The sequence below is a fragment of the Alternaria dauci genome, chromosome 1 (assembly GCF_042100115.1).
Source record: "Alternaria dauci strain A2016 chromosome 1, whole genome shotgun sequence".
NCBI classification, from domain to species: Eukaryota; Fungi; Ascomycota; class Dothideomycetes; order Pleosporales; family Pleosporaceae; genus Alternaria; species Alternaria dauci.
Window position 1 is genome coordinate 921,767 of NC_091272.1, and position 19,110 is coordinate 940,876.

The window sequence follows — 19,110 nt, forward strand, 5'->3', positions numbered from 1 at the left end:
CTTGGGAAAATAGCTCTTGCCATTCATCTTACAACTACGCAGGTACCAAAACAAGTGTGTACATCAACAAAATCAACAAAACCAATAATGTCAACAAACGCCGCTCAACTCCGCGATCAGGAACTCTTCTCAGCGCTGAAATCCCAAATCACTAGTCTTGCCACGCCTCTCTATGGCACACGTTCCGAAGATGCATCAAAAGTCTACGACGTAGTTTCGTACAGCATGCCTTGCGAAAACGGCAACTTTGAAGACGAACCACCACAGCCAAGCTTCGGCGTAGCAATAATCCTCTACACAGGCCCTTCAGCATCACCCTTCACATCCTGGACACTAATCAGCCATGTGGAGGACCAACCTGATATAACCACTGGAGCGAACTATTTGTTGGCAGATTTGAGGAGGGCGATGGGCGGAGTTATTGGTGAGTCTTTCTCATTCTTTTCTTTTTGGTTTTTGACCTGTTTATAAGTTTCAGATACTCCAGGGAATATCAGGAAAGTAATACTGCCATGCTAGTCAACTGATGAAATGGTGGGAATAGGTGTCTGTATGCAGACGGGCAACTGGACGACAACACATGAGAGGATTCCTAATGTTGCCTCGGGAGCAGGCGACGTAGGGAAAAGGGAGTTTGAAAATGGAGAAGAGGAGTATGAGGAAGACCAAGACATTATCGAACAAGATAACGAAGATGGTAACACAGAGGAAGAGAGCGAAGAATCAGAGAAGACCAGCAAGGGCGGCTGGAGCCCGTCATTGGATTCTATCATAGAAGAAATATAGAAGCTTACCTTGTCTATTCTTCATTACGGAAATATTGCTCAAGTAAAAGATCAGTTCACAGATATCACTGCAGTTCGATAAAGGCAAAAACCAATTTGAAAACACCAAAAGAACGCGAGTATCACATTGGAAAGCTACCTAAAGATACGTAAAGAGCAAAGCGAGTATGTTTTCATCTGCCAGTGCCAATCGGGCTCATCAGACCATTGCCACTACCGCTCGTGGAGCTGCGCACCATCATTGGCTTGACACTCTGAACAGGACTCAACGGATCTCGTTGGCTTGAACTCTGACTGGAAGTACCTGAGCTCAAGCTGCCGCTGCCTTGACTGCGTTTACGACCGTTTACTGGACCCGGAGTGCTAAAGGGGTTGCCAAGAACGTAGGTGCCTGAAGCTGTGGGCTCATCGAAAGCATCGGTAAATCCAGAAACGTTGGAGAGCATCGATGAAGATCGCCCGCGACCGCCACGCACAGAACCAGGAGTACCGTTCATGTGCGAGTGCATAGAGGGAAATGTGAAGCTGGAGAGACCGTTGCTGTAGGGAGACATGGTTGTGCCTGGGAGGTTGCCTTCGGGAGTGGTAGGAACGGACATGTGCTGGTGCGCTTGCTGGAGGAGAAGCTCTTCGTATTGCTGGACGGTCAGCAGAATTTGACTGGTAGCAGCATTCTGCTCTTCAGTGCGCCTTTCGTAGCCGTTGATATTGCTCCGGTATTGGTGCTCGACTTCAGCGCGCTGTGCTCGCAGTGCCGTGCGCTCCTGCTCCCTTCGTTGCTTTGCGGTGAAGCCCTCTGCGTTGGCGGTAACGAGACGGTCGTGCTGCTCGTTGAGCCTGGTTTGACGCTGCTGAAGACGCTCCCGCTTCTGAAAGGCAGTTGAGATATCAGACTCGACACTTTGCACTTGTCGCTCAATCTCCTCCTTTGTCTTGTCGAACTCGCTAGCAACGGTATTCTTGTTGTTGCGCTCCTTCTTCCACTCTGCCTTCTTAGCCGCCGCCTCTTTCGCCTCGTCCTCGGGAATGTTTCCCAGATTTTCTGCTTGAACGGCGAACTCGGCGGCAGCGTCTTCAGCCTGGCGGATGTTCTGCGTGAATTGAAGGACGCGCTGGCGTTGACGCTCGTCACTACCTCCGGCGTTGGCAAGGCGGTTGCCCAGCGTGTCCACCTCCTTCTTGATGTTGGTAATGGCTGTTTTGTGGTCCTTTTTGTTTCGCTTCAGGCGGTTGCGCTGCTCCTGGAGTTGCTGGTCGGCTGCGGCAATCGAGTTCTTCAAGGTTGTCGTCGGCGAAGAAGGTCGTAGGGTCTGATGCGCTGGCGGGGAGGCGATGGAGGCTGAAGCTGGAGTACGCATTAGCATGGAAAGACTACTGGAGTGGACGGGCTTACCGAGTTCGGTCACTGGACTGGCCGAGGTAATAAGGCTCGCTGAGTAGAAGACTTCGTTGTCGTTGGTCCGGACAAACTCGCAGTAGTAGTTTGAGAGAGCCGTGAGACCAAATATCTCTCCTACCCAGTAGCCTATTCCCTCTTGTCCCTGGAAACCAATCGGCTCGCTTTGTCGGATGCGGGTTGAACTCCAATCAGCACCGTTGACGCGGATGTAGAATGGCTTTGACTTGTCTATGCCGGATCCGACACTAGAATCTTCCTCGTCCTGCTCTTGAAGGCCAGCTCCACCAGATAAACTAACACGAAATGAAATGTCGGAAAAGCCGACTTCTGAAATCCAAACACGATCGTCTTCCGATCTCCAAACAGCGTTTCCAATGTGATTTGCGTCTTTTGCATTAGCCTCGTCGGCGTCGTTGGCCGCCCGGCTACTTTCCATCTCTTTTAAAACTGTAACTTTTGTACTGGCAAGTGCAGCCCAGAATGGCTGCTGACTACGAACATGGGTAGCTTGCTTCCTCTTCCTTCTACCCGTGCTCACTTTGTCCTTGAGAACTGCGGGCGATGGCCCTGGTGGGCGGCCGTCGGTACTCGAGGAATTGGGCACGTCGGCGGCGGGATCGAGGTTGATCGAGTTGGAACGCTGTAGTGTGCCAGACTCGGGATCGGTCTTCTTGCCAGTGGGTAAGGTTGCATGTTCTCTTCGAGAAAGAGAGCGTCGGATGATACGAACGACGCCTTGGGCGAGAATATGAATACCCAGGAGGCTGCGGGGCCATCCATGGGGGGTCGAGAAGCTTTCCAAATGTGTCGGCGTACTCGGCGGGCTCGTCAAGAACTCCAGGCCTCCCCGGGCGAGCCCGGTCCACAGGAAGTGGACAATGTGTTGCCGGAGAGGCCTGAATCTGAAGACGTGGCTTGAAAGAATGATGACGAAGCATATGACGATGCTGTTGGTCGTGCCCTTTTTCCCGGCTGCGGCGCCTCCGAGAGCTATGGCAATGACGGCCTGTGCAAGATCCAGGAAGAAATTCTGCGCAGGCACCCACAGCAGCAGCCATATGAGCAATATGACGGTGTCGGCAATGATTGTGGTGAACAGCGAGGGGGTGCCGCCGGAGCCCTGGAAGATGTCGGTGAAGGAGGGAAAGGCAGAGAGGGCGGAGAGGGGGGTGCCGGCCTGGGGCGGGACAAAAGTGAGGGTTGCGAACAGGAACTGGACGACGGTGAGGACGGTGGGGGGCAGCTGGAGGAGGATGATGAGGATGGCGAGAACGTCGCGCAGAGGACAGGACGTGAGAATGGTGGCGGGGACCGAGAGCATGCTGGCCACGGACATGGAGGCCGACTTTGACGTGTTTGTGTCTGCGCGGCGGAGAGCAGAGGGCATGGGGTCAAAGGGCGCGCTCGAGGCATTGTCGTACGAGCGGCATGCGTCGACGGCGTTGTCGAGCGAGGCGTCTGACGCTGCGCGCGTGCGCTCGCCGCGGCGGGCAGAGGGGGCAGCGGCCGTGGTGTTGACGTGGGCACTCGACCCTGGTGCTGGATCGTGAGCGCTGGCCGCCGGCTGCGTCATCTCGGGCGTGTCTACATGGCTGGGGACAGGCGGCGAGGGCTCGAGGGGCCGGCCGTTGGCGACGCCATTGAGCAGCGGGTTGCTCTTCTGCTTTGTGATTTTCTTGCCGGGGGCCGCAAGGCCATTCTCGTGTCGCTTGTCGTGCGCCGCGTTCCTCTTCGACTTCGCTACCATAGACGGCGGTGCGGGTGCAAGCGGGCAAACCTCTCCCTGGCGCGGCTCGACTGCTGCACAGGACGAGCCAGGACTGGAAGATGTTGAGCCGCTGCTCGGTGGAGGGGGATGTGAGGGTGTCGTGTGCTGCTGGGCGGGATGTAGTAGGGGATCGAGGAAGGTGCCCTGCGCCTGCTCACTCGTGCCTTCCGCCGGATGGGCCTGTGCCAAGACTTGCACCTGCTAAATGTCAAATGCACAGTCAACCAGGAAAACCCGTCGACACGCCTCGAGAGCGTCAAAGTGGGCCACGGCACCATCAGAGCACTGACAGACGAGCCACGGTGCACCCGCCGCCTGCTCGGCCTGTCTGTTCCGAGGCTCCACGTTCTTCTCAGATGGCCGAACCGTGGTTGCACCACGCCCGCCCACTTCTCTCTCTGTTCTCTCGACGCACCACGCCGACGGCAAAATCCCATGACAACCACCCATGTGCCCGGCTTGTACCGCTCCATGACAACCACGCGGGCTGCATATCTTGATGCTGCTGCTGCTGCTGCTGCCACGCAGATCAGCCGAACTGTGTCCGATTCCAGTTCATAGTGCCGATCTTGACCACGACCAAAAGGCCGTCATCGCAGTCTACCTGGAAAGCAAAGGCCCGTCTGTCCTTCTCCGGTAGCCATGTCGCCTCTCTCGCACCCTCATCCCGCCGTCGCCTACAAAAATTCTCCACCTGCCTTCTTACTCACATCGCACAGCTGCATCGCCAGATCAAACACGTCTGCTGGGTCAGCCAATTAGCCTGCGCCGGCTTCTTTAGCTTACCTGCTCATTTGCGTGCGCCAGGACCCCCCTGAGCCATAGCAAGCTCCAGGAGCGAATAAAGGCACGCTTTGTTTCTTCACCGCATGCCCTGAAGTCTCTGCAGCGGGCAAACCCCGCCGACGCTATTACTCACGTCGCCGCCACGACCATATCCATACGCGTACAGAGCGCTTCTGCCTAGACACGGACTTTTTACATTGCGAGCGCACACTAACCTTGGAAAAGCTCATGCCACACAGGGCGCCACATCCTCTCGAGTGTGCTGACCCGCGTCCTTGTCGGCATCGCAAAGTGGCCGGAGCATTTTCATCAATCTGTGTTCCCTCGAGGCGAGCATAGCGCGCAAGCCTTCCCGCCTGCACATCCATGACCCCCTTCCGCCCTCTGCATTGTGCCGGCCTGAAGCTTAACCACCCACACCAATCGCAGCCCATCAGACTTGCCAATGAGGCAAGCGGGAACATCACGCGCGCAACGGGCTTGCAGATCTCTGCAATAGGTAATTAGAACATCCTATCAAGAGTACATCTCCGCGACGACAATCACGCCATGCTGTGGATACAGCCTTGGTTTATCTTTCTCCCATATCACTTGCAGAGCTACGCTTGCATCCAGCTGCCATACGCCGAACTCGGAAACGCGAGCAACCCCGCATGTTTTCCGCTCATGCAGCTGCAGGGGTACCAATGTGTGACGATGATAGATGTGACGATACCTACACTATGTTACCCCACTAGTCAACCCTACTCTACAGCGTGTATCGTCATCGATGAGCGTGGCCGAAAACTCGCAGTACCGAGGTACATGTTTTCACGGGCCAGGGGGAATCGGCTATTAAGACACAAATTTGCGAATCCAAAGTACCGCCCGAAGTTTAGGCATTCAGGGTCTGATATCGTCTTTTCTCGCAAGTATACCCATGTTCTACTGGTTCGCGCCACCAAAGTCTTCCTTAGCATCCGGTCTATCCCAGCTACTCTTCTCTAGCTCCCTAACTCTGTCCAATAAGACTCGGACTCTGTTGCTGTTCCTCTCTTTGGCTTCTTCCTGTAGATTAAACGTCTCTTGCAACTTCTTCATCATAAAAGGTGGCAAGGGCGACTTCTTAGCTGTTCGGTAGTCGTATGTGACAATGTCTTCGACACAACGCGCTGCTGGACGACGCTGTGCTTCGGAAAGGATCATTACATCCAAGATGAAGTGGTCGCTGTTTTCAGACGGATTGTCCCGAAGCTTGTGAAGTACGGTGATTCTGGTGGCGAACCTGTCAATCATTGCTCACTGTGTATTGTTCTCTGGGTTGGAGGTCGTACCTATCAGGCCACTTCATAGGCTAGGTCTGTTTAGCGGATATTCTTGGGGTTGAGCAACTGAAGCTCCTAGCACTCGGTACTCACAAACTTGTAGTCCGTCTTGATGCTTCTCAAGATCAAGCCAACGCTCTTTGGGGTCATGAGCTCCATCCACTCAGCTTTATGCTGTGGATCCATTGCGGCAAAGTTCAGCGTCCAGTTGACTCTAGCGGATTCCGCATATCGGTTGTACATGACGTTGTTGACGTGACCTGTACCATATTAGAGTTGTGCATTTGAGACTCAGATGTAGAAGTACCCTTCGTGTATATTAGTATGAATCAAACTGCACATGTTCCGGATGTCTTACCATGCTATCCTACACACCGTCATGAATACATGTTAGCCAGTAAACATGAGTGTGTTAGACGGAACTCTAACCATTTCTCCCCATACCACCTCTTGGCGGTAGAGACCTCGCCATTGCTTGCCTGTGAGGAAGCCTTCGCTTCCAGCTACAAGTTCTCTCCCTGCAGATTACAAGTTTAGTTGATATTTGGGCGATCAAGACATGTGGGTGCGGTCTTACAGTCTACCGCAGTCTCTTGTAATATCGATCCAGCTTCCTCAATCTGTGCGGGATTCATTCCAAAGTTGATGCATTTCCCGATGCGTGTTCGAACGTCGGACAGCCATCTTGGGCTGAGAGCTGCAGTAGCTGGGGCTTCTACGTCGGTCTTCTAGTTAGCTACCGAGATAGCAAAGCTCAAACTGTCTCTGTTCGCATGGATGATAGTAAATCTGAGCTAGGAGGCAAGTTTTGAATATATTGCAATGATTACTAGCGTCGCAATGCTTCGTGATTCGTTTCCTTCTTGTTTTTGCCAGATTGAACGATGCAGTCTTACTGCTAGAAAGGATGAACTTGAACTCACGTACCGCTCGAAGTAGACTGATACCGCGCAAAAGAAACTCTCTGTACAACCGGACCAACCAGCCATGTAGGTTTGGAGCGGATAAGCGCTGAGCGTCCCAATGGTCGCACAATACTCATAATTGTCAATTTCACAGGCCAATGAGGGACCGAATGCGTTGGTGTTCACAAACAGTTGTATCAAGCCCTGGAGAGCTAGGGCGTGTCTTTCCGAGGATGCGGACGGAAAAGACAAGCCCTGAGCCGAGGATCCGCATCCTCTACGGCCAGCTATCTTCATCGCGCCTGCCTGCCAACCGCTACATACGTCAGGGACGCGGGTCCGAGCGTTTGCTACAATTACTCCGCATTCCGGCTTAACGACACGCAATTGATATCTGACAGCCTTCGAAATCGACGTTTCCTGTTCCCACACATTATCTGTCTGCGAACTCGAACATGGCTGCCCCGAATCCCGTACTTCGCCACCAGGTCATTCGGATATACAAGGGTACGCAGAACAGCTCGACCGAGGCTCTTCCCGATTATGCAGATGGGCTAATGGACTGTAGACTTGCTTTTCATGGGCCGTGAATATCCCCAGGGATACGATTACTTCAGAACACGTCTACGCAAGGCGTTTGCAAGTCAAAAGCATCTGACTGATGAAGCCAAAATTAAGCAGGGCATAGAGAGGGCGGAATACGTGAAGAAAGGTGAGCTCGTCTGAACAGTAGTCTGACTACGACAAGGCTGATCATTGTGGTCTAGAGATCGAAGCACTGTATGTCTGAACAGCTCAACAATCACGGTTGGAAGCTCTTCCTAACTAGATTCAGATACTATCTGAAGCGTTACCGCGCCCTGCGCCAGCGCTACGACAAACTCGCCTGAACACCACCAAAAATAAACAAACACTTTGCCGACGGTGTGGCCTTGAGTAGACCGGGATATCACAAAAAGACAAGGTACGCCCGCTCTTTGAACTTTAGACCTTTTTGCACCACCAGATGCCTACTTCCAGACATTCACCACTCGAGGCGCCTTTCTGCTCAAGCAGATCATTGATCATAGAGTTCCAATAACGCTGCCATTCCTCCTGGTTCTTTCCGCTGACTTCCTTGAGCAGAGGCTCCAGACTCTCAATCAGTTGTATGACGACAAGCAACGCCGTGTGTCTCAGAGCCGCTTGTTCCTTGGTCAGGATGGAGCTTTCCAGCATGGCGCTTCCCGTTTTGAGCTTTCCAGCCTCGCTTCCACGCCGCTTCATCGTGTCGCCCGCAGCTTCGCGCTCCCACCGAGGTTCACCGAGAGGAATGGCTACCCTACGGCAATCCATGTCGCACAAAGTGTCCGTCTCCTGGAGCAAGATCTGCGCTATACGGGAACATGGGGTCGGCGACAGCTTGCGCCGGTCCAACGCTTCTTGAATCCACGAGTTGGAGTCTTGGAGATACTTGTTCTGCACATCGGTAAAGGGCGTGGTATGCGAGATTAGGAACGTGCCGGTCTTCTCGGCGCGAGCGTACTCGTCAGGGTTCCTGCCCGGCGGAGGAGGAGGATGTGGCTGGATGGATCGGATGATGTGGTCCGTCTCCCATATTTCCAACGTGCCCTTTGACTTGAGGACTCGCGTACATTCATCGAGTATTCTCTGCGACGGTACTCCCAAGGGTATCACCATACTCAGGTCCTTCATGACGACAATGTCAAATTCCTCATCGTCGAATGGCATGGGCAACTTGCGCAGGTCATGCTGCACAAACGTCCATTCGATGCCCTGGCGCTCCAAGTCGCCCGCAAGATTGACAATGTCAAGCCCGGTGAAGGTGACACCGTCGTAGCCTTGTTCTGTTACGGTCAGCTCTGAACGACAAGTGTGCAAGCTGTGCGTGGCGCACGGAAGAGGGCGCAATGCGCAACCACATGGTCTTCCGAATACGTACTATGCAGATAGTTATGACACACGGCGGACCAGTATCCCGAGCCACATGCGATCTCCAATACTTTTTTCGGGGGGTATGCCGGGACTGAGCCCAAGGCCCTGCCAAAGACAGATGTCGCAAGGAGGGTTTGTAGGTTCTGGCGGTGGAGCTCGGGTAGGTCGCATGGGAGGGGATAGCCCTGAGCGCTTCGAATGTAGCGCCGGCCATGGCGCAGTATGAATGGTTCGGTGGAGGGGACGCCAGGGTCGTCTCTGATACTTTGGGTGGAGCTGCCCGACATGGAGCCCCGCGTTATGTCCATGTTGTTGCTTGAGTGGATGCGTGAGCCTGACGAGGCAGAGGTTGAGGATGCGGATATGGTTCTACCGAGAGCGTCCGTGGTGGTCAGATCCCATTGCTTTGCTTCGACCGTCTTGGGGCGTATGGACGGGCTGCTAGCGGCGTTGGAGCCGTAGTAGCGATACTGTGGTTCGAATTAGCAACAAGGCTTCCCGCGCAGAGCGTCAACAGTGTGTTCTTGCCAACTGCCAATCACCCATGGAGACGACCTGGAAGCGTGCTCGAGGTTGTCCAGCCTACTCCAACCCTTGCCCCACTGTTTTAGCGGGAGCGCGATATTGGGCCGGTCTCTAGTCGTCTGATAAGCACGTGTAGGCGAGTCAGCAATTAATGAGCGGAACGGCGGAGCGGATGCGATGGCGGGAATAGTGCTCGACTGGAGAGAGATCAGATCAGAGAATGGAGCCAGCATGCCGTGTATGTGTGAATGCAGTAGGCTCGGCACAGCCGCGGGTTGTGGAGGACAGCTCAGGTGAGGAGCTGCCAGGCCAGCCGAGGAGACATCTCCAATCAAACGGCTGCGGCTGCGGCTGTGTGAATCCCCAGCTTCTCCATGGCAATTACACATGGCTGGGCTGTGCGAGCGCCGCCGCCGCCGCGAAGGAGCAGCTTTTGGTGGTGTGGCGCTCGTCTGCAGGAGCGCGGCATCAGCCGAACATGTCCTGCAGGTGATATTCCAGCGTGGGGAAAGCCCGAGTCTAGCAGTGACAAGCTCATGGTGTATGCAGTGCACGACGGACACGAGGTCTGAGGGGGAGGGGGAGGCGAGGCGAGGGGGGGAAAGGGTCTCTTTGTCACCAACAACGACGGACTTGTATGAGCTAGCTATTACTACATAACCTCATCCGTGGTAGCGACGGGCAGAGCTAAGCGTGCTTAAGAATGCATGGTTGCTACAGTCGCATGGAAACCAAAGTGTACGCATGACCAATTCTGCCACTCGTTCCAAGGGCTGCAATGCACACCACTCATTCAGTGCCCGTTGATGCAGGCCAAGTCGCGAGTAAACAGATGGGCAGTTTCATGGCCGTGGATCGACGCTTCCATGTCACGTGCCCCGCTAAGCGGCGCACCCCATGGATCGGGCAAGGTTCGTCTGGGCTTCACGTATCGCATCACTACGCTCTCTATTCTTCACAGCGCTGCAGTTGGACCCGCCCACAGTCTGTCTGGTACAATTGAGACTGATTGCCCTCCTGCGCGCCCTTTGACATCCTCAGCTGCTGTACGTGCGCCGCTTCCACTCGCTTCTGCCGCCCTCTCTCTCTCCAAGCTCCACGTCCAACCTCTTCGATTCCCCGCTACACCAACTGACAGCTCCAGAACAGTACAAGCCCGCCGGGACATCGATACGAGCCCTCCCGACCCAAGGCCTTTATCACCACCACGCCCCCGACCCCCCAGACGCCCTCGCCCTCGCTCGCTGCCGAGTCCCCGCTCCCACATCTCCCTCACTCGCGCGACCCGCTGGGCTGTCGATACATGGTATACAGGTGCCGCGTCTGCTAGCGCGTGCTCATGTCGGAGAGTCAGTCGGGCGCCCATGTTAAAACGAAGAAGATCGCGTGCCCGAACCTTTCCTCCCACCTGACGCCCTCACTCGCCACGAAAACCCGCGGCTTTCATCCCCCGTACCCAAAGCCGCCTGCGCGAATCCGTCCTTGCACCGCCGCGCTTCCCTTAGATGGCCGAGTACTCGGTCTACCCCAGGGGAACCGGCAATACCTTCTATCCACAACACGCACAGAATATACGCAATCTCCCCAGCAGAGTGCGGTCGCCCACATCTAGCGCCCGCATTCCCTTCCCCAACCCCGACACCCCCTCACCTTCACGATCCCCCGGGCGCCAGTCTTCTCCGCAGCAGTTCGGCATGTTCAACAACGCGCATGGGCACCAGGGCCAAAACGTGATGATGAACGGGCGAGCTGGACACCAGAATTTCATGCAGCAGATGAACCTGGGGAAGCCTTTCCAACACAATCAGCACAACCAACATCAGCATCAACATCACCAGCAGCACCATGACATCACAGGAAACAACCATGTCGGCCAGTTCAACCACCAGCACAACATCTCGAGTGGGGGCATGTCCAATGTTCAGCCCCACTTTACGCCGGGCCATCTCCAGAACGGTACACCCAACAGCGTCCACAGCGGACTCAACAAGCCAACCACCGAGCACTGGCAGGAGCAGATGAAGCTGTACCAGACGGCGCGTGAAATGACGCAGGCTCATTCGCACGCCAGGATCCACCCGAGCGTCAGTAAGAGCGTGGTCGCAGGAACAAGCAATGGGATGCAAAAAGAGGCGGACAAAGAAGAACGCAACAGGCCTGCTGCGCAGCCGGCGCAAGATGCCAAGGACCAGCACATATGGACAATTCTCGACTTTGGCGGCCAGAACCTCAAAGTCATCACGCCCGCTTTGTTCAACTACACCTTCCTGACGAAGCTCTACCTCAATTCCAACAAGCTCACCTACGTGCACCAGAAGATCGGACAGCTACGGAACTTGACACACCTCGATCTCTCGCTGAACAATCTGCAATACCTGCCCCCGGAGATTGGCATGCTAGTGAACCTGAAGCAGCTGCTCCTGTTTGACAATCACATTGAAAACCTGCCGTACGAACTGGGATCCCTATACCAGCTAGAGGTGCTCGGTATTGAGGGCAATCCTATTCCGGACGATTTGAAACAGATCATCATGGAACAAGGCACCACGGAACTCATCAAGCACTTCCGCGAGAACGCGCCCGGTCCTGAGGCGCCACCTGAGCGAGACTGGATTGTCCTCGACGAGATCCAAGATACGAACCAAGAGACCGTCAGCGCGCTTAGTTACAACATCTTGTGCGACAAGTACTGCACACAATCACAGTATGGATACACGCCGAGCTCAGCATTGGCATGGGAGAGCCGTAGGGAGCTCATTCTTGCTGAGCTGCGCGAGCGTGACGCAGATATAGTGTGTCTGCAAGAAATCGACCAAGACAGTTTCAACGAGTATTTCCGAGCAGAGCTGGCACACAACGACTACAAGGGAGTGTTCTGGCCGAAATCAAGAGCACGTACCATGGCAGAAAGAGAGGCCAAACTCGTCGATGGGTGTGCTATCTTCTATAAGAACAGCAAGTAAGTCGACATTCACACCTTCATCTGCAGACCAATACTGACTTGCCTAGGTACATCTTGCTGGACAAGCAGCTCATCGACTTTGCCAATACTGCCATCAACCGTCCAGACATGAAGGGCGAACACGACATCTTCAACCGTGTCATGCCCCGAGACGATATCGGAGTGGTGGCATTCCTTGAAAACCGTGCTACGGGATCCAGGTTCATTGTCGGAAATGTGCACGTCTTCTGGAACCCTGCGTTCCAGGACGTCAAGCTTGTGCAAGTCGCCATTTTGATGGAAGGTATCACGAAGCTTGCAACCCAATGGACGAAACACCCAGCCTGTAAAAACAAGGTGGTTTACCAGTTCACAAATGGCGATAGCGAAGAAGGAGCGGAACCAGACCCGACGCAGGAACCAGGGCCTTCCAAGGAATACTCGGACCCGTCCGACATCCCTGTCTTGCTATGCGGTGACTTTAACTCGATGCCATCGTCTGGTGTCTACGATCTCATCACGCACGGCAATGTCTCGAATGCACACGTGGATCTGGGAAACCGCAAGTATGGTAATTTCACACGAGACGGCATATCCCATCCCTTTAGCCTCAAGTCTAGCTACGCATCCATTGGCGAGCTAGCATTCACCAACTACGTGCCTCACTTCCAAGGAGTTTTGGACTACATTTGGTACTCGACAAACACGCTGCAGGTGGTTGGTCTGCTTGGTGAAATCGACAAGAACTATTTGCAGCGGGTACCGGGCTTCCCCAACTACCACTTCCCTAGTGACCACGTGGCCTTGTACGCGCAATACATTGTCAAGAACCGGAAAGAGGCCAAGAAGGTGTCGGAAGTCGACTTTGGCCCAAGTCGGGAACGAAGGAATTGAGCGACTTGACGTGGTTGGCATGTCAATAGGCTTGTGGTACAGCAATCTCCGTCGTTTTGCAGGCGTCATTTGCTCGGTGTTCGGTTGCTACGGTCGGCTCGCGTCCTTTGCGGGCTTCATGATGGAAGTTTCGGTTTGGCAACGGCGGGTGAATCGCTCGATAGACGGTGCGCGGTCTGATCATCTTGGGAGGTATGAGCAATGCCAGCGGTTAGTACACGAATCTCACATCATGTTTGTTGTTCGGTGTGTGGAACATGGTTCCTGGGAGCCTGACGATGGAAGGACCATTACTCTCTTTTTGTTGTGCGAAGCGTTTGGCTGTATGCGGCTGGTGTTTTCCGGCATGGGGTGTTTTTTTTGATCTATCTTCTGGGTTCTTCTTGCGTTCATCTTTTCTGCAATGTATCAACTAGGTAGTCCTTCAAAAAAGGCCTTGTCGACTGCTTGATAGCAGGTCTGGCTACGGTTTTACCGTTCAATCAAAATGCTCACGATGCGTGTATGGTGTAACATGGCCAAGTAAAATGCTGACGGTCGCTGTGAGCCAGCGATGCCGTCATGGGGCAGTGTGGGCGGCGACAATTCGCTGGGAAGAGCCGTCGAGGAGCAGGCCAAATGATGATGAGGGGAAGGGTCCTAGACGGGGGCGCTTGACCGCCGCGAACTTGACCCACTTGGTCAACATGGACGTCCGCGCTCCTCGATAACTTCCCTCAGGCCGCGCAACACGCAATTACCTGCAAACTCCTTATAACCTCTTCAGTCACCGCTTCTCTCCCTCATTCTGAACAAGATGGCTGCCCCTGCGTCCAGCGAGCTGAAGCTCGACCCCAAGTACGACCATTACGACTACCCTACTGTTGCTCCCACCGCCCAGAGTGGACACCCAGGCCACACCACTCCAGAGCAAGATGCCCAGGTCTTCCAGCTGAGGACCCAGCTCGAACAGGCTGGCTACACCAAGAACCTCGACACTCTGACTCTGGTATGCCTGTCGATGCTAAGGCGGTGAAAAGATCTCGAGCTAAACAATTTACAGCTGCGATTCCTCCGCGCGCGAAAGTTCAATGTTGAGCTTGCGAAGCAGATGTACGTAGACCTAGCACGAGGAGACTACATGGGCGTACATAGACCGCATACTGACAGCCACCAGGTTCGTTGACTGCGAGAAGTGGAGGGCCGAGTATGCTGGCTGCGGCGTTGAGGAGCTAGTCCGCACCTTTGACTACACGGAGCGACCCGAAGTCTTCAAATACTACCCCCAGTACTACCACAAGACGGACAAGGTATGTGGCCTTTGCTTGGGCGCGGGGGGCGGCCCATATGCAATCGAGAAAAGCCTCTGACGTGAATACTAGGATGGCCGCCCACTCTACATTGAGCAGCTTGGCAACGTCGACCTCACCGCACTCAACAAGATCACCTCGCAAGACCGCATGATCCAGAACCTTGTCTGCGAATACGAAAAGATGGCCGACCCCCGTCTCCCTGCCTGCTCCCGCAAGTCTGGCTACCTCCTCGAGACTTCGTGCACAATCATGGATCTGAAGGGCGTTGGTATCGGCAAGGCCACCTCCGTGTACGGGTACTTGGGCGCTGTGTCGCAGATTGGCCAGAACTACTACCCTGAGCGTATGGGCAAGATGTACATCATCAACGCCCCCTGGGGCTTCTCTGGTGTCTTCAGCGTCGTCAAGAAGTTCCTTGACCCCGTCACAAGCGCCAAGATCCACGTTCTCGGCAGCGGATACCAGAAGGAACTGTTGGCACAGGTCCCCGCAGAGAACCTGCCCAAGGAATTCGGTGGAAGCTGCGAGTGTGAGAAGGGCTGCCAACTGAGCGACGCGGGCCCATGGTGGGACCCCCAGTGGGCAAAGGAGCCCAAGTGGGCCAAGAAGAGCGACGATGCGATTGACAACTCGGCACTTCCTGCACCCACTGAGGGTGCTGCGGGTGCTGCGCCAGCCGCGCCCGTCGGCACTGACCCTGCTACTGCACCTGCACACGCCACTACTTAGGTAGAGTGTCTTGTTGAAGCAACGAGAGGTGTATAGAATGGTAACGGTTTGGCGTAGGGGCGTGACATTCGATAAGGGGTGTGCATGTGAGTTGCGTGCTGATTGCAGCATAGATAAGCGTGGTAGTTGTTCACGCGTTGGTATAGCAAGTGTAAAATGTTATCAGAAAGCATACAAGAGCTCACAAGCCTGCGTTGAGCGAAGCGCTTTGCACTTTTCCTGTATCTGAGATTCCATACACGAACTGTTCTATCGCCGCCTTGGATTTCCCCAGTGCTAACACTGCTAACCTGCTATAGTTTCATGGAGATGGCAACAGATAACATTGACACTAGAACAAGACTCTTCTGCAACTCTTCATACGCTGATTGATCAACTTCTCAGCCTACCCGTTCAACATGCCAGCCATCAACGACTTCAGAGCAACTATCCCAAAGGCCAACTGTTTGCATTCAGGCTTGTCTGTGAGCTCTACGTCCTAGCTGAGATGCTCACGGACGACACGACCAAGGGAGTCTTTCTGGAGACGACTCGCTATCGGGGTAAAGATCCTCGCTTCGAGTACCTCACTCCAGAGCCAGCCACAATCTGTACCATTTGCAAGGGTACTCTTGAGACTAGCCCTGCTCGTCGTCTGATGGTCGAAATGTACACACAATGCGTGGCCAAAGACGGTATTCAGGACTCGTCAACGGCGAATCTGCCCAATGACTTCCTCCTCGATCTCTCTGGCAGCCTCATTGCCAACCGTCTCCGTTCCAGTGAAGACGACCAGACTCACGCCAAGTAGTCTACTGAAAAGGATCCCTTCGTCCCAAAGTATGGTTGTCTATCCGATCCAGAAAGGCGAATACATCAACAGACCAAACCTCCAACAGCTCAGTGCCCTCGACCTCGAGTCTGAGAAACAAGAAGCGCGCAGCCGATGACGTCCAAACCCGCGGTGGTCGCATACGTTTGATACCCGAGAAGAGGAGAAACATGCTAGCCAAGAAGTCTATAGAGGCTGATGGTTGCCTGGTGAATATGTTTGGAAATGACATTGCTCTACTCGACGACTGGTCTTTGATGTCGGATAACTACGTTGACTCTTCACTAATGCTGCGTAACGATTATACAGTCTCTGGCATGGTAGTCTTGCCTAAGCAAGGGTGGCTAGACCTAACGCTTGTGGTAAGTATCCAAGGATGTATTCACATCAATCGGGTGTCGAGACAAGCTTGGACAAGGGCTTGTACGCGTTCTTGAGACCTGTCGTGCAGATATAGAAGGTAAACAGCAGTTAGACAGTCTCCAGAGGGCTGGAATCACATATTGATCACTCCTGACCTTTATCCCCACAGCAAATGTATTGCGAATCTCAACTCATCTGATGCATCCTCACACAAGACAACACCATAGGGTTCACGATAATCCAATGTACAAATGAAGTCAAAAAATCAGATAGCTTTTGATAGATTACCAGGTATGTGAGTATCATATAGATCAGCAGCGAAAGACCAGTAGGGCGACATAAGCCACCTCAGACTCTAATCGCGTAGTCCCCCAAAGCGACACTTCTGCTCTCCGAGAGCAGTGAGAAAAAGGAGAATGCGTACGTACAGTACACGCCCAAGAAACCATCGAGGAAGTAAGCATACCATCATAACGCCGTGCTCCAATGTATACATGCATCCAGAAAACACAGTAAGCTTGTACCGATAATATTGTCAGACCGCGAGTAATTTACGCAGTAGCGATGTCAGGTTGCAGCACCCTACAACTAGATGCGGTGCTTCTCCGATTCTGTACGTAAAGTCAGCTTTTGAGTGTTGCAACATGAGACAGACTACTAACCAAGTCGCGAGTACAGCATGTATAGTGCCATTTGGTTACACTCTTGTGTACCTGTAATGGTGACAAGACGCTCGTTGCTGTTGTCAGTGGGCTCGTTGATCTTGATGACACTGCCACTGAGTTGACGGATCTCGTTGATCTTCGCGCCGCCCTTGCCGATGATAGCGCCGACCATGTCGTTGGGGATGAAAATCTGCTGGGTGAGAGGTTGGCCGGGCATACCACCGACCGGTGCATGAGGAGCAGCACCACCGTGCGCAACAGGCGCTGCAGCAGGGTGACCACCGTAAGGAGCGGGAGCTGCGGGACCACCGTAGGGACCGCGGCTAGGCGAGCCAGCTCCATAGGGCATGTTGGGATGTCCATACGGCGATTGTTGAGGAGGCTGTCCATGCATATGGGGGGCACCATATCCTCCATGAGCGGGGGTTCGCTGAGGTGGTTCTTGACGACGGAAGTTCTGCGGGTGAGAGTACTGGCCTCCGGCGGGCTGAGGAACGTATGGCTGAACAGACATGCCGCCTGGGACTACATTGGCAGCCATACCGCTGCGGGTTGCGTATTGGGACGCAGCGGGTCCGCCGAATCGCTCAGTCAACTGCTCGACCAGAGTCTGAGCAACATAGTACACGGCAATGTGCACAGCGTCAGCAACACCCAGAACGATCAGGGAACGCTCGCCAGAGTTGGGGAGCAGAGTGTCAGATGCGTTCAACTTAGCGTTGGAAGCGTCTTGAATCTCACGGATGCGGACACCTGCCTTTCCGATGATGGAACCAATGAGGATGTGAGGGATAAGGAGGCGCATAGGGTACGCCTTGGACGTGGATGTCGATGGAGTCTCGAGATCCTCCTGGTTGAGAGTGCGCACAATGAGGCCGAATGCCTTGGACACAGCATCGACTTGGCCGCTTACAGTAAGGATACGTTCAACAGCGCCTCGAGAGTAGTCGCTAACGGTGCACTTGGCGCCAGACAGACGACGGATCTGAGTTACATTCTCTCCGCCCTTGCCAATGATGGTAGCTGCCTCGCTGGTACCAATACAAGCACGCACATGTAGCCAGTTGGTCTCGTCGACCTGCTGGTTGTGATTCACAGGCCGACCGTTAGCACCGGATGTGGATTGGATGGGCTGGGTTTCAAGGATAGAAGGGGCGTCAGGGACAACCGTGTCCGTCTGGACAGTCTCGGCACCATTTTCGACGGCAGCTTCGGCCCCTTCAGGTACCGCCTTTGCATCCTCCTGTGTGATGCCTTCCGTGGCAATGTCGTCAGCCTTGACAGGTTGGGCGACATCGATATCGTCAGGGTTGGGCGCGCTCTCCTTGAGCATCTTATCGAGGGCAGGGCGTTTGGCATCGGGTTGGTCGTTGGGGCCGGTAGGTGAGGAGGGCTCTTCAAGCGGTCGCTTGGCCGAAGAAGCTGCAATGGTGGGTGATGCAGACATGTTTTCTGTATATGAGTTGTGTGTCTTGAATCTGGACACGGGTATGCACGCTCTTCACAGTCGACGCGCGCTCAAACGGGAAGTTGAGACTTGTTCAATTGATCTCGACTAATTGCGACTTTATGTACAGCGGGGGCCGTGAAAGAAAGCGTGCTGTCAGGGCGGGTGGAGGGAGTCGCGACAGTGCGGTGAAGGTGCGTGGATGTGAGGTCGCCGGGAGCTTGAAGGAGTATGGAGCGTGCAGAGGGTGCAGAGGTCGGAGAAGGGATGCCTCGGAGAATGAGGAACCGTGTGGGGTGGTGGTGTGCTTGTGATGGAGCGGGAGAGTCGGAAAGGGTGTGTTTCTTGGGGCGAGGTGAGGTCGACAGAGGAAGAAACTGGCCCAAGGAAAGAAAGCTCGCTCGTCAAACCTTCTCGGCAACGGTCCGGCGTCTCAGATGGGAGAGCTCGAGGTTGCGCGCTTTCCTTGTCAAACGAGAAAGCAATGTTAGAAGAAGGGGCGGCGATGGAGATGGAGAAGGAACTATTGGCGATGGGTGAGAGCAGCAGGTGATTTGATGC

General features: G+C 54.3%; 7 protein-coding genes across 7 annotated transcripts; 3 read left to right on the forward strand and 4 right to left on the reverse strand.

Annotated features, from left to right (window-relative positions):
* Window positions 1-892: 892 nt before the first annotated feature.
* ACET3X_000290 (uncharacterized protein) lies at window positions 893-4,078 on the reverse strand. The gene is made up of 2 exons (XM_069447569.1): window positions 2,179-4,078; window positions 893-2,130 (listed from the first exon to the last, which is right to left on the reverse strand). The coding sequence occupies exons 1-2, from the start codon at window positions 3,929-3,931 to the stop codon at window positions 959-961; spliced, it is 2,925 nt and encodes a 974-aa protein (XP_069310532.1). The 5' UTR covers window positions 3,932-4,078; the 3' UTR covers window positions 893-958.
* A 1,584-nt stretch (window positions 4,079-5,662) lies between these two features.
* ACET3X_000291 (uncharacterized protein) lies at window positions 5,663-7,084 on the reverse strand (the record flags this gene model as incomplete). Its single annotated transcript, XM_069447570.1, has 6 exons — window positions 5,663-5,990; window positions 6,052-6,071; window positions 6,136-6,256; window positions 6,461-6,560; window positions 6,620-6,757; window positions 6,970-7,084. The coding sequence occupies 6 exons, from the start codon at window positions 7,082-7,084 to the stop codon at window positions 5,663-5,665; spliced, it is 822 nt and encodes a 273-aa protein (XP_069310533.1).
* A 318-nt stretch (window positions 7,085-7,402) lies between these two features.
* On the forward strand, window positions 7,403-7,837 carry ACET3X_000292 (uncharacterized protein; the record flags this gene model as incomplete). The annotated part of the gene is made up of 4 exons (XM_069447571.1): window positions 7,403-7,454; window positions 7,516-7,659; window positions 7,715-7,727; window positions 7,783-7,837. 4 exons carry the CDS (start codon window positions 7,403-7,405, stop codon window positions 7,835-7,837), a joined length of 264 nt encoding a protein of 87 aa, XP_069310534.1.
* A 94-nt stretch (window positions 7,838-7,931) lies between these two features.
* Window positions 7,932-9,428, reverse strand: ACET3X_000293 (uncharacterized protein; the record flags this gene model as incomplete). The annotated part of the gene is made up of 3 exons (XM_069447572.1): window positions 7,932-8,794; window positions 8,890-9,352; window positions 9,411-9,428. The coding sequence occupies 3 exons, from the start codon at window positions 9,426-9,428 to the stop codon at window positions 7,932-7,934; spliced, it is 1,344 nt and encodes a 447-aa protein (XP_069310535.1).
* A 785-nt stretch (window positions 9,429-10,213) lies between these two features.
* Window positions 10,214-13,242, forward strand: ACET3X_000294 (uncharacterized protein; the record flags this gene model as incomplete). The annotated part of the gene is made up of 4 exons (XM_069447573.1): window positions 10,214-10,453; window positions 10,552-10,713; window positions 10,913-12,366; window positions 12,417-13,242. 4 exons carry the CDS (start codon window positions 10,214-10,216, stop codon window positions 13,240-13,242), a joined length of 2,682 nt encoding a protein of 893 aa, XP_069310536.1.
* A 796-nt stretch (window positions 13,243-14,038) lies between these two features.
* ACET3X_000295 (uncharacterized protein) lies at window positions 14,039-15,263 on the forward strand (the record flags this gene model as incomplete). The annotated part of the gene is made up of 4 exons (XM_069447574.1): window positions 14,039-14,230; window positions 14,285-14,334; window positions 14,399-14,531; window positions 14,604-15,263. 4 exons carry the CDS (start codon window positions 14,039-14,041, stop codon window positions 15,261-15,263), a joined length of 1,035 nt encoding a protein of 344 aa, XP_069310537.1.
* A 1,762-nt stretch (window positions 15,264-17,025) lies between these two features.
* On the reverse strand, window positions 17,026-18,549 carry ACET3X_000296 (uncharacterized protein; the record flags this gene model as incomplete). Its single annotated transcript, XM_069447575.1, has 2 exons — window positions 17,026-17,048; window positions 17,100-18,549. 2 exons carry the CDS (start codon window positions 18,547-18,549, stop codon window positions 17,026-17,028), a joined length of 1,473 nt encoding a protein of 490 aa, XP_069310538.1.
* Window positions 18,550-19,110: the final 561 nt, after the last annotated feature.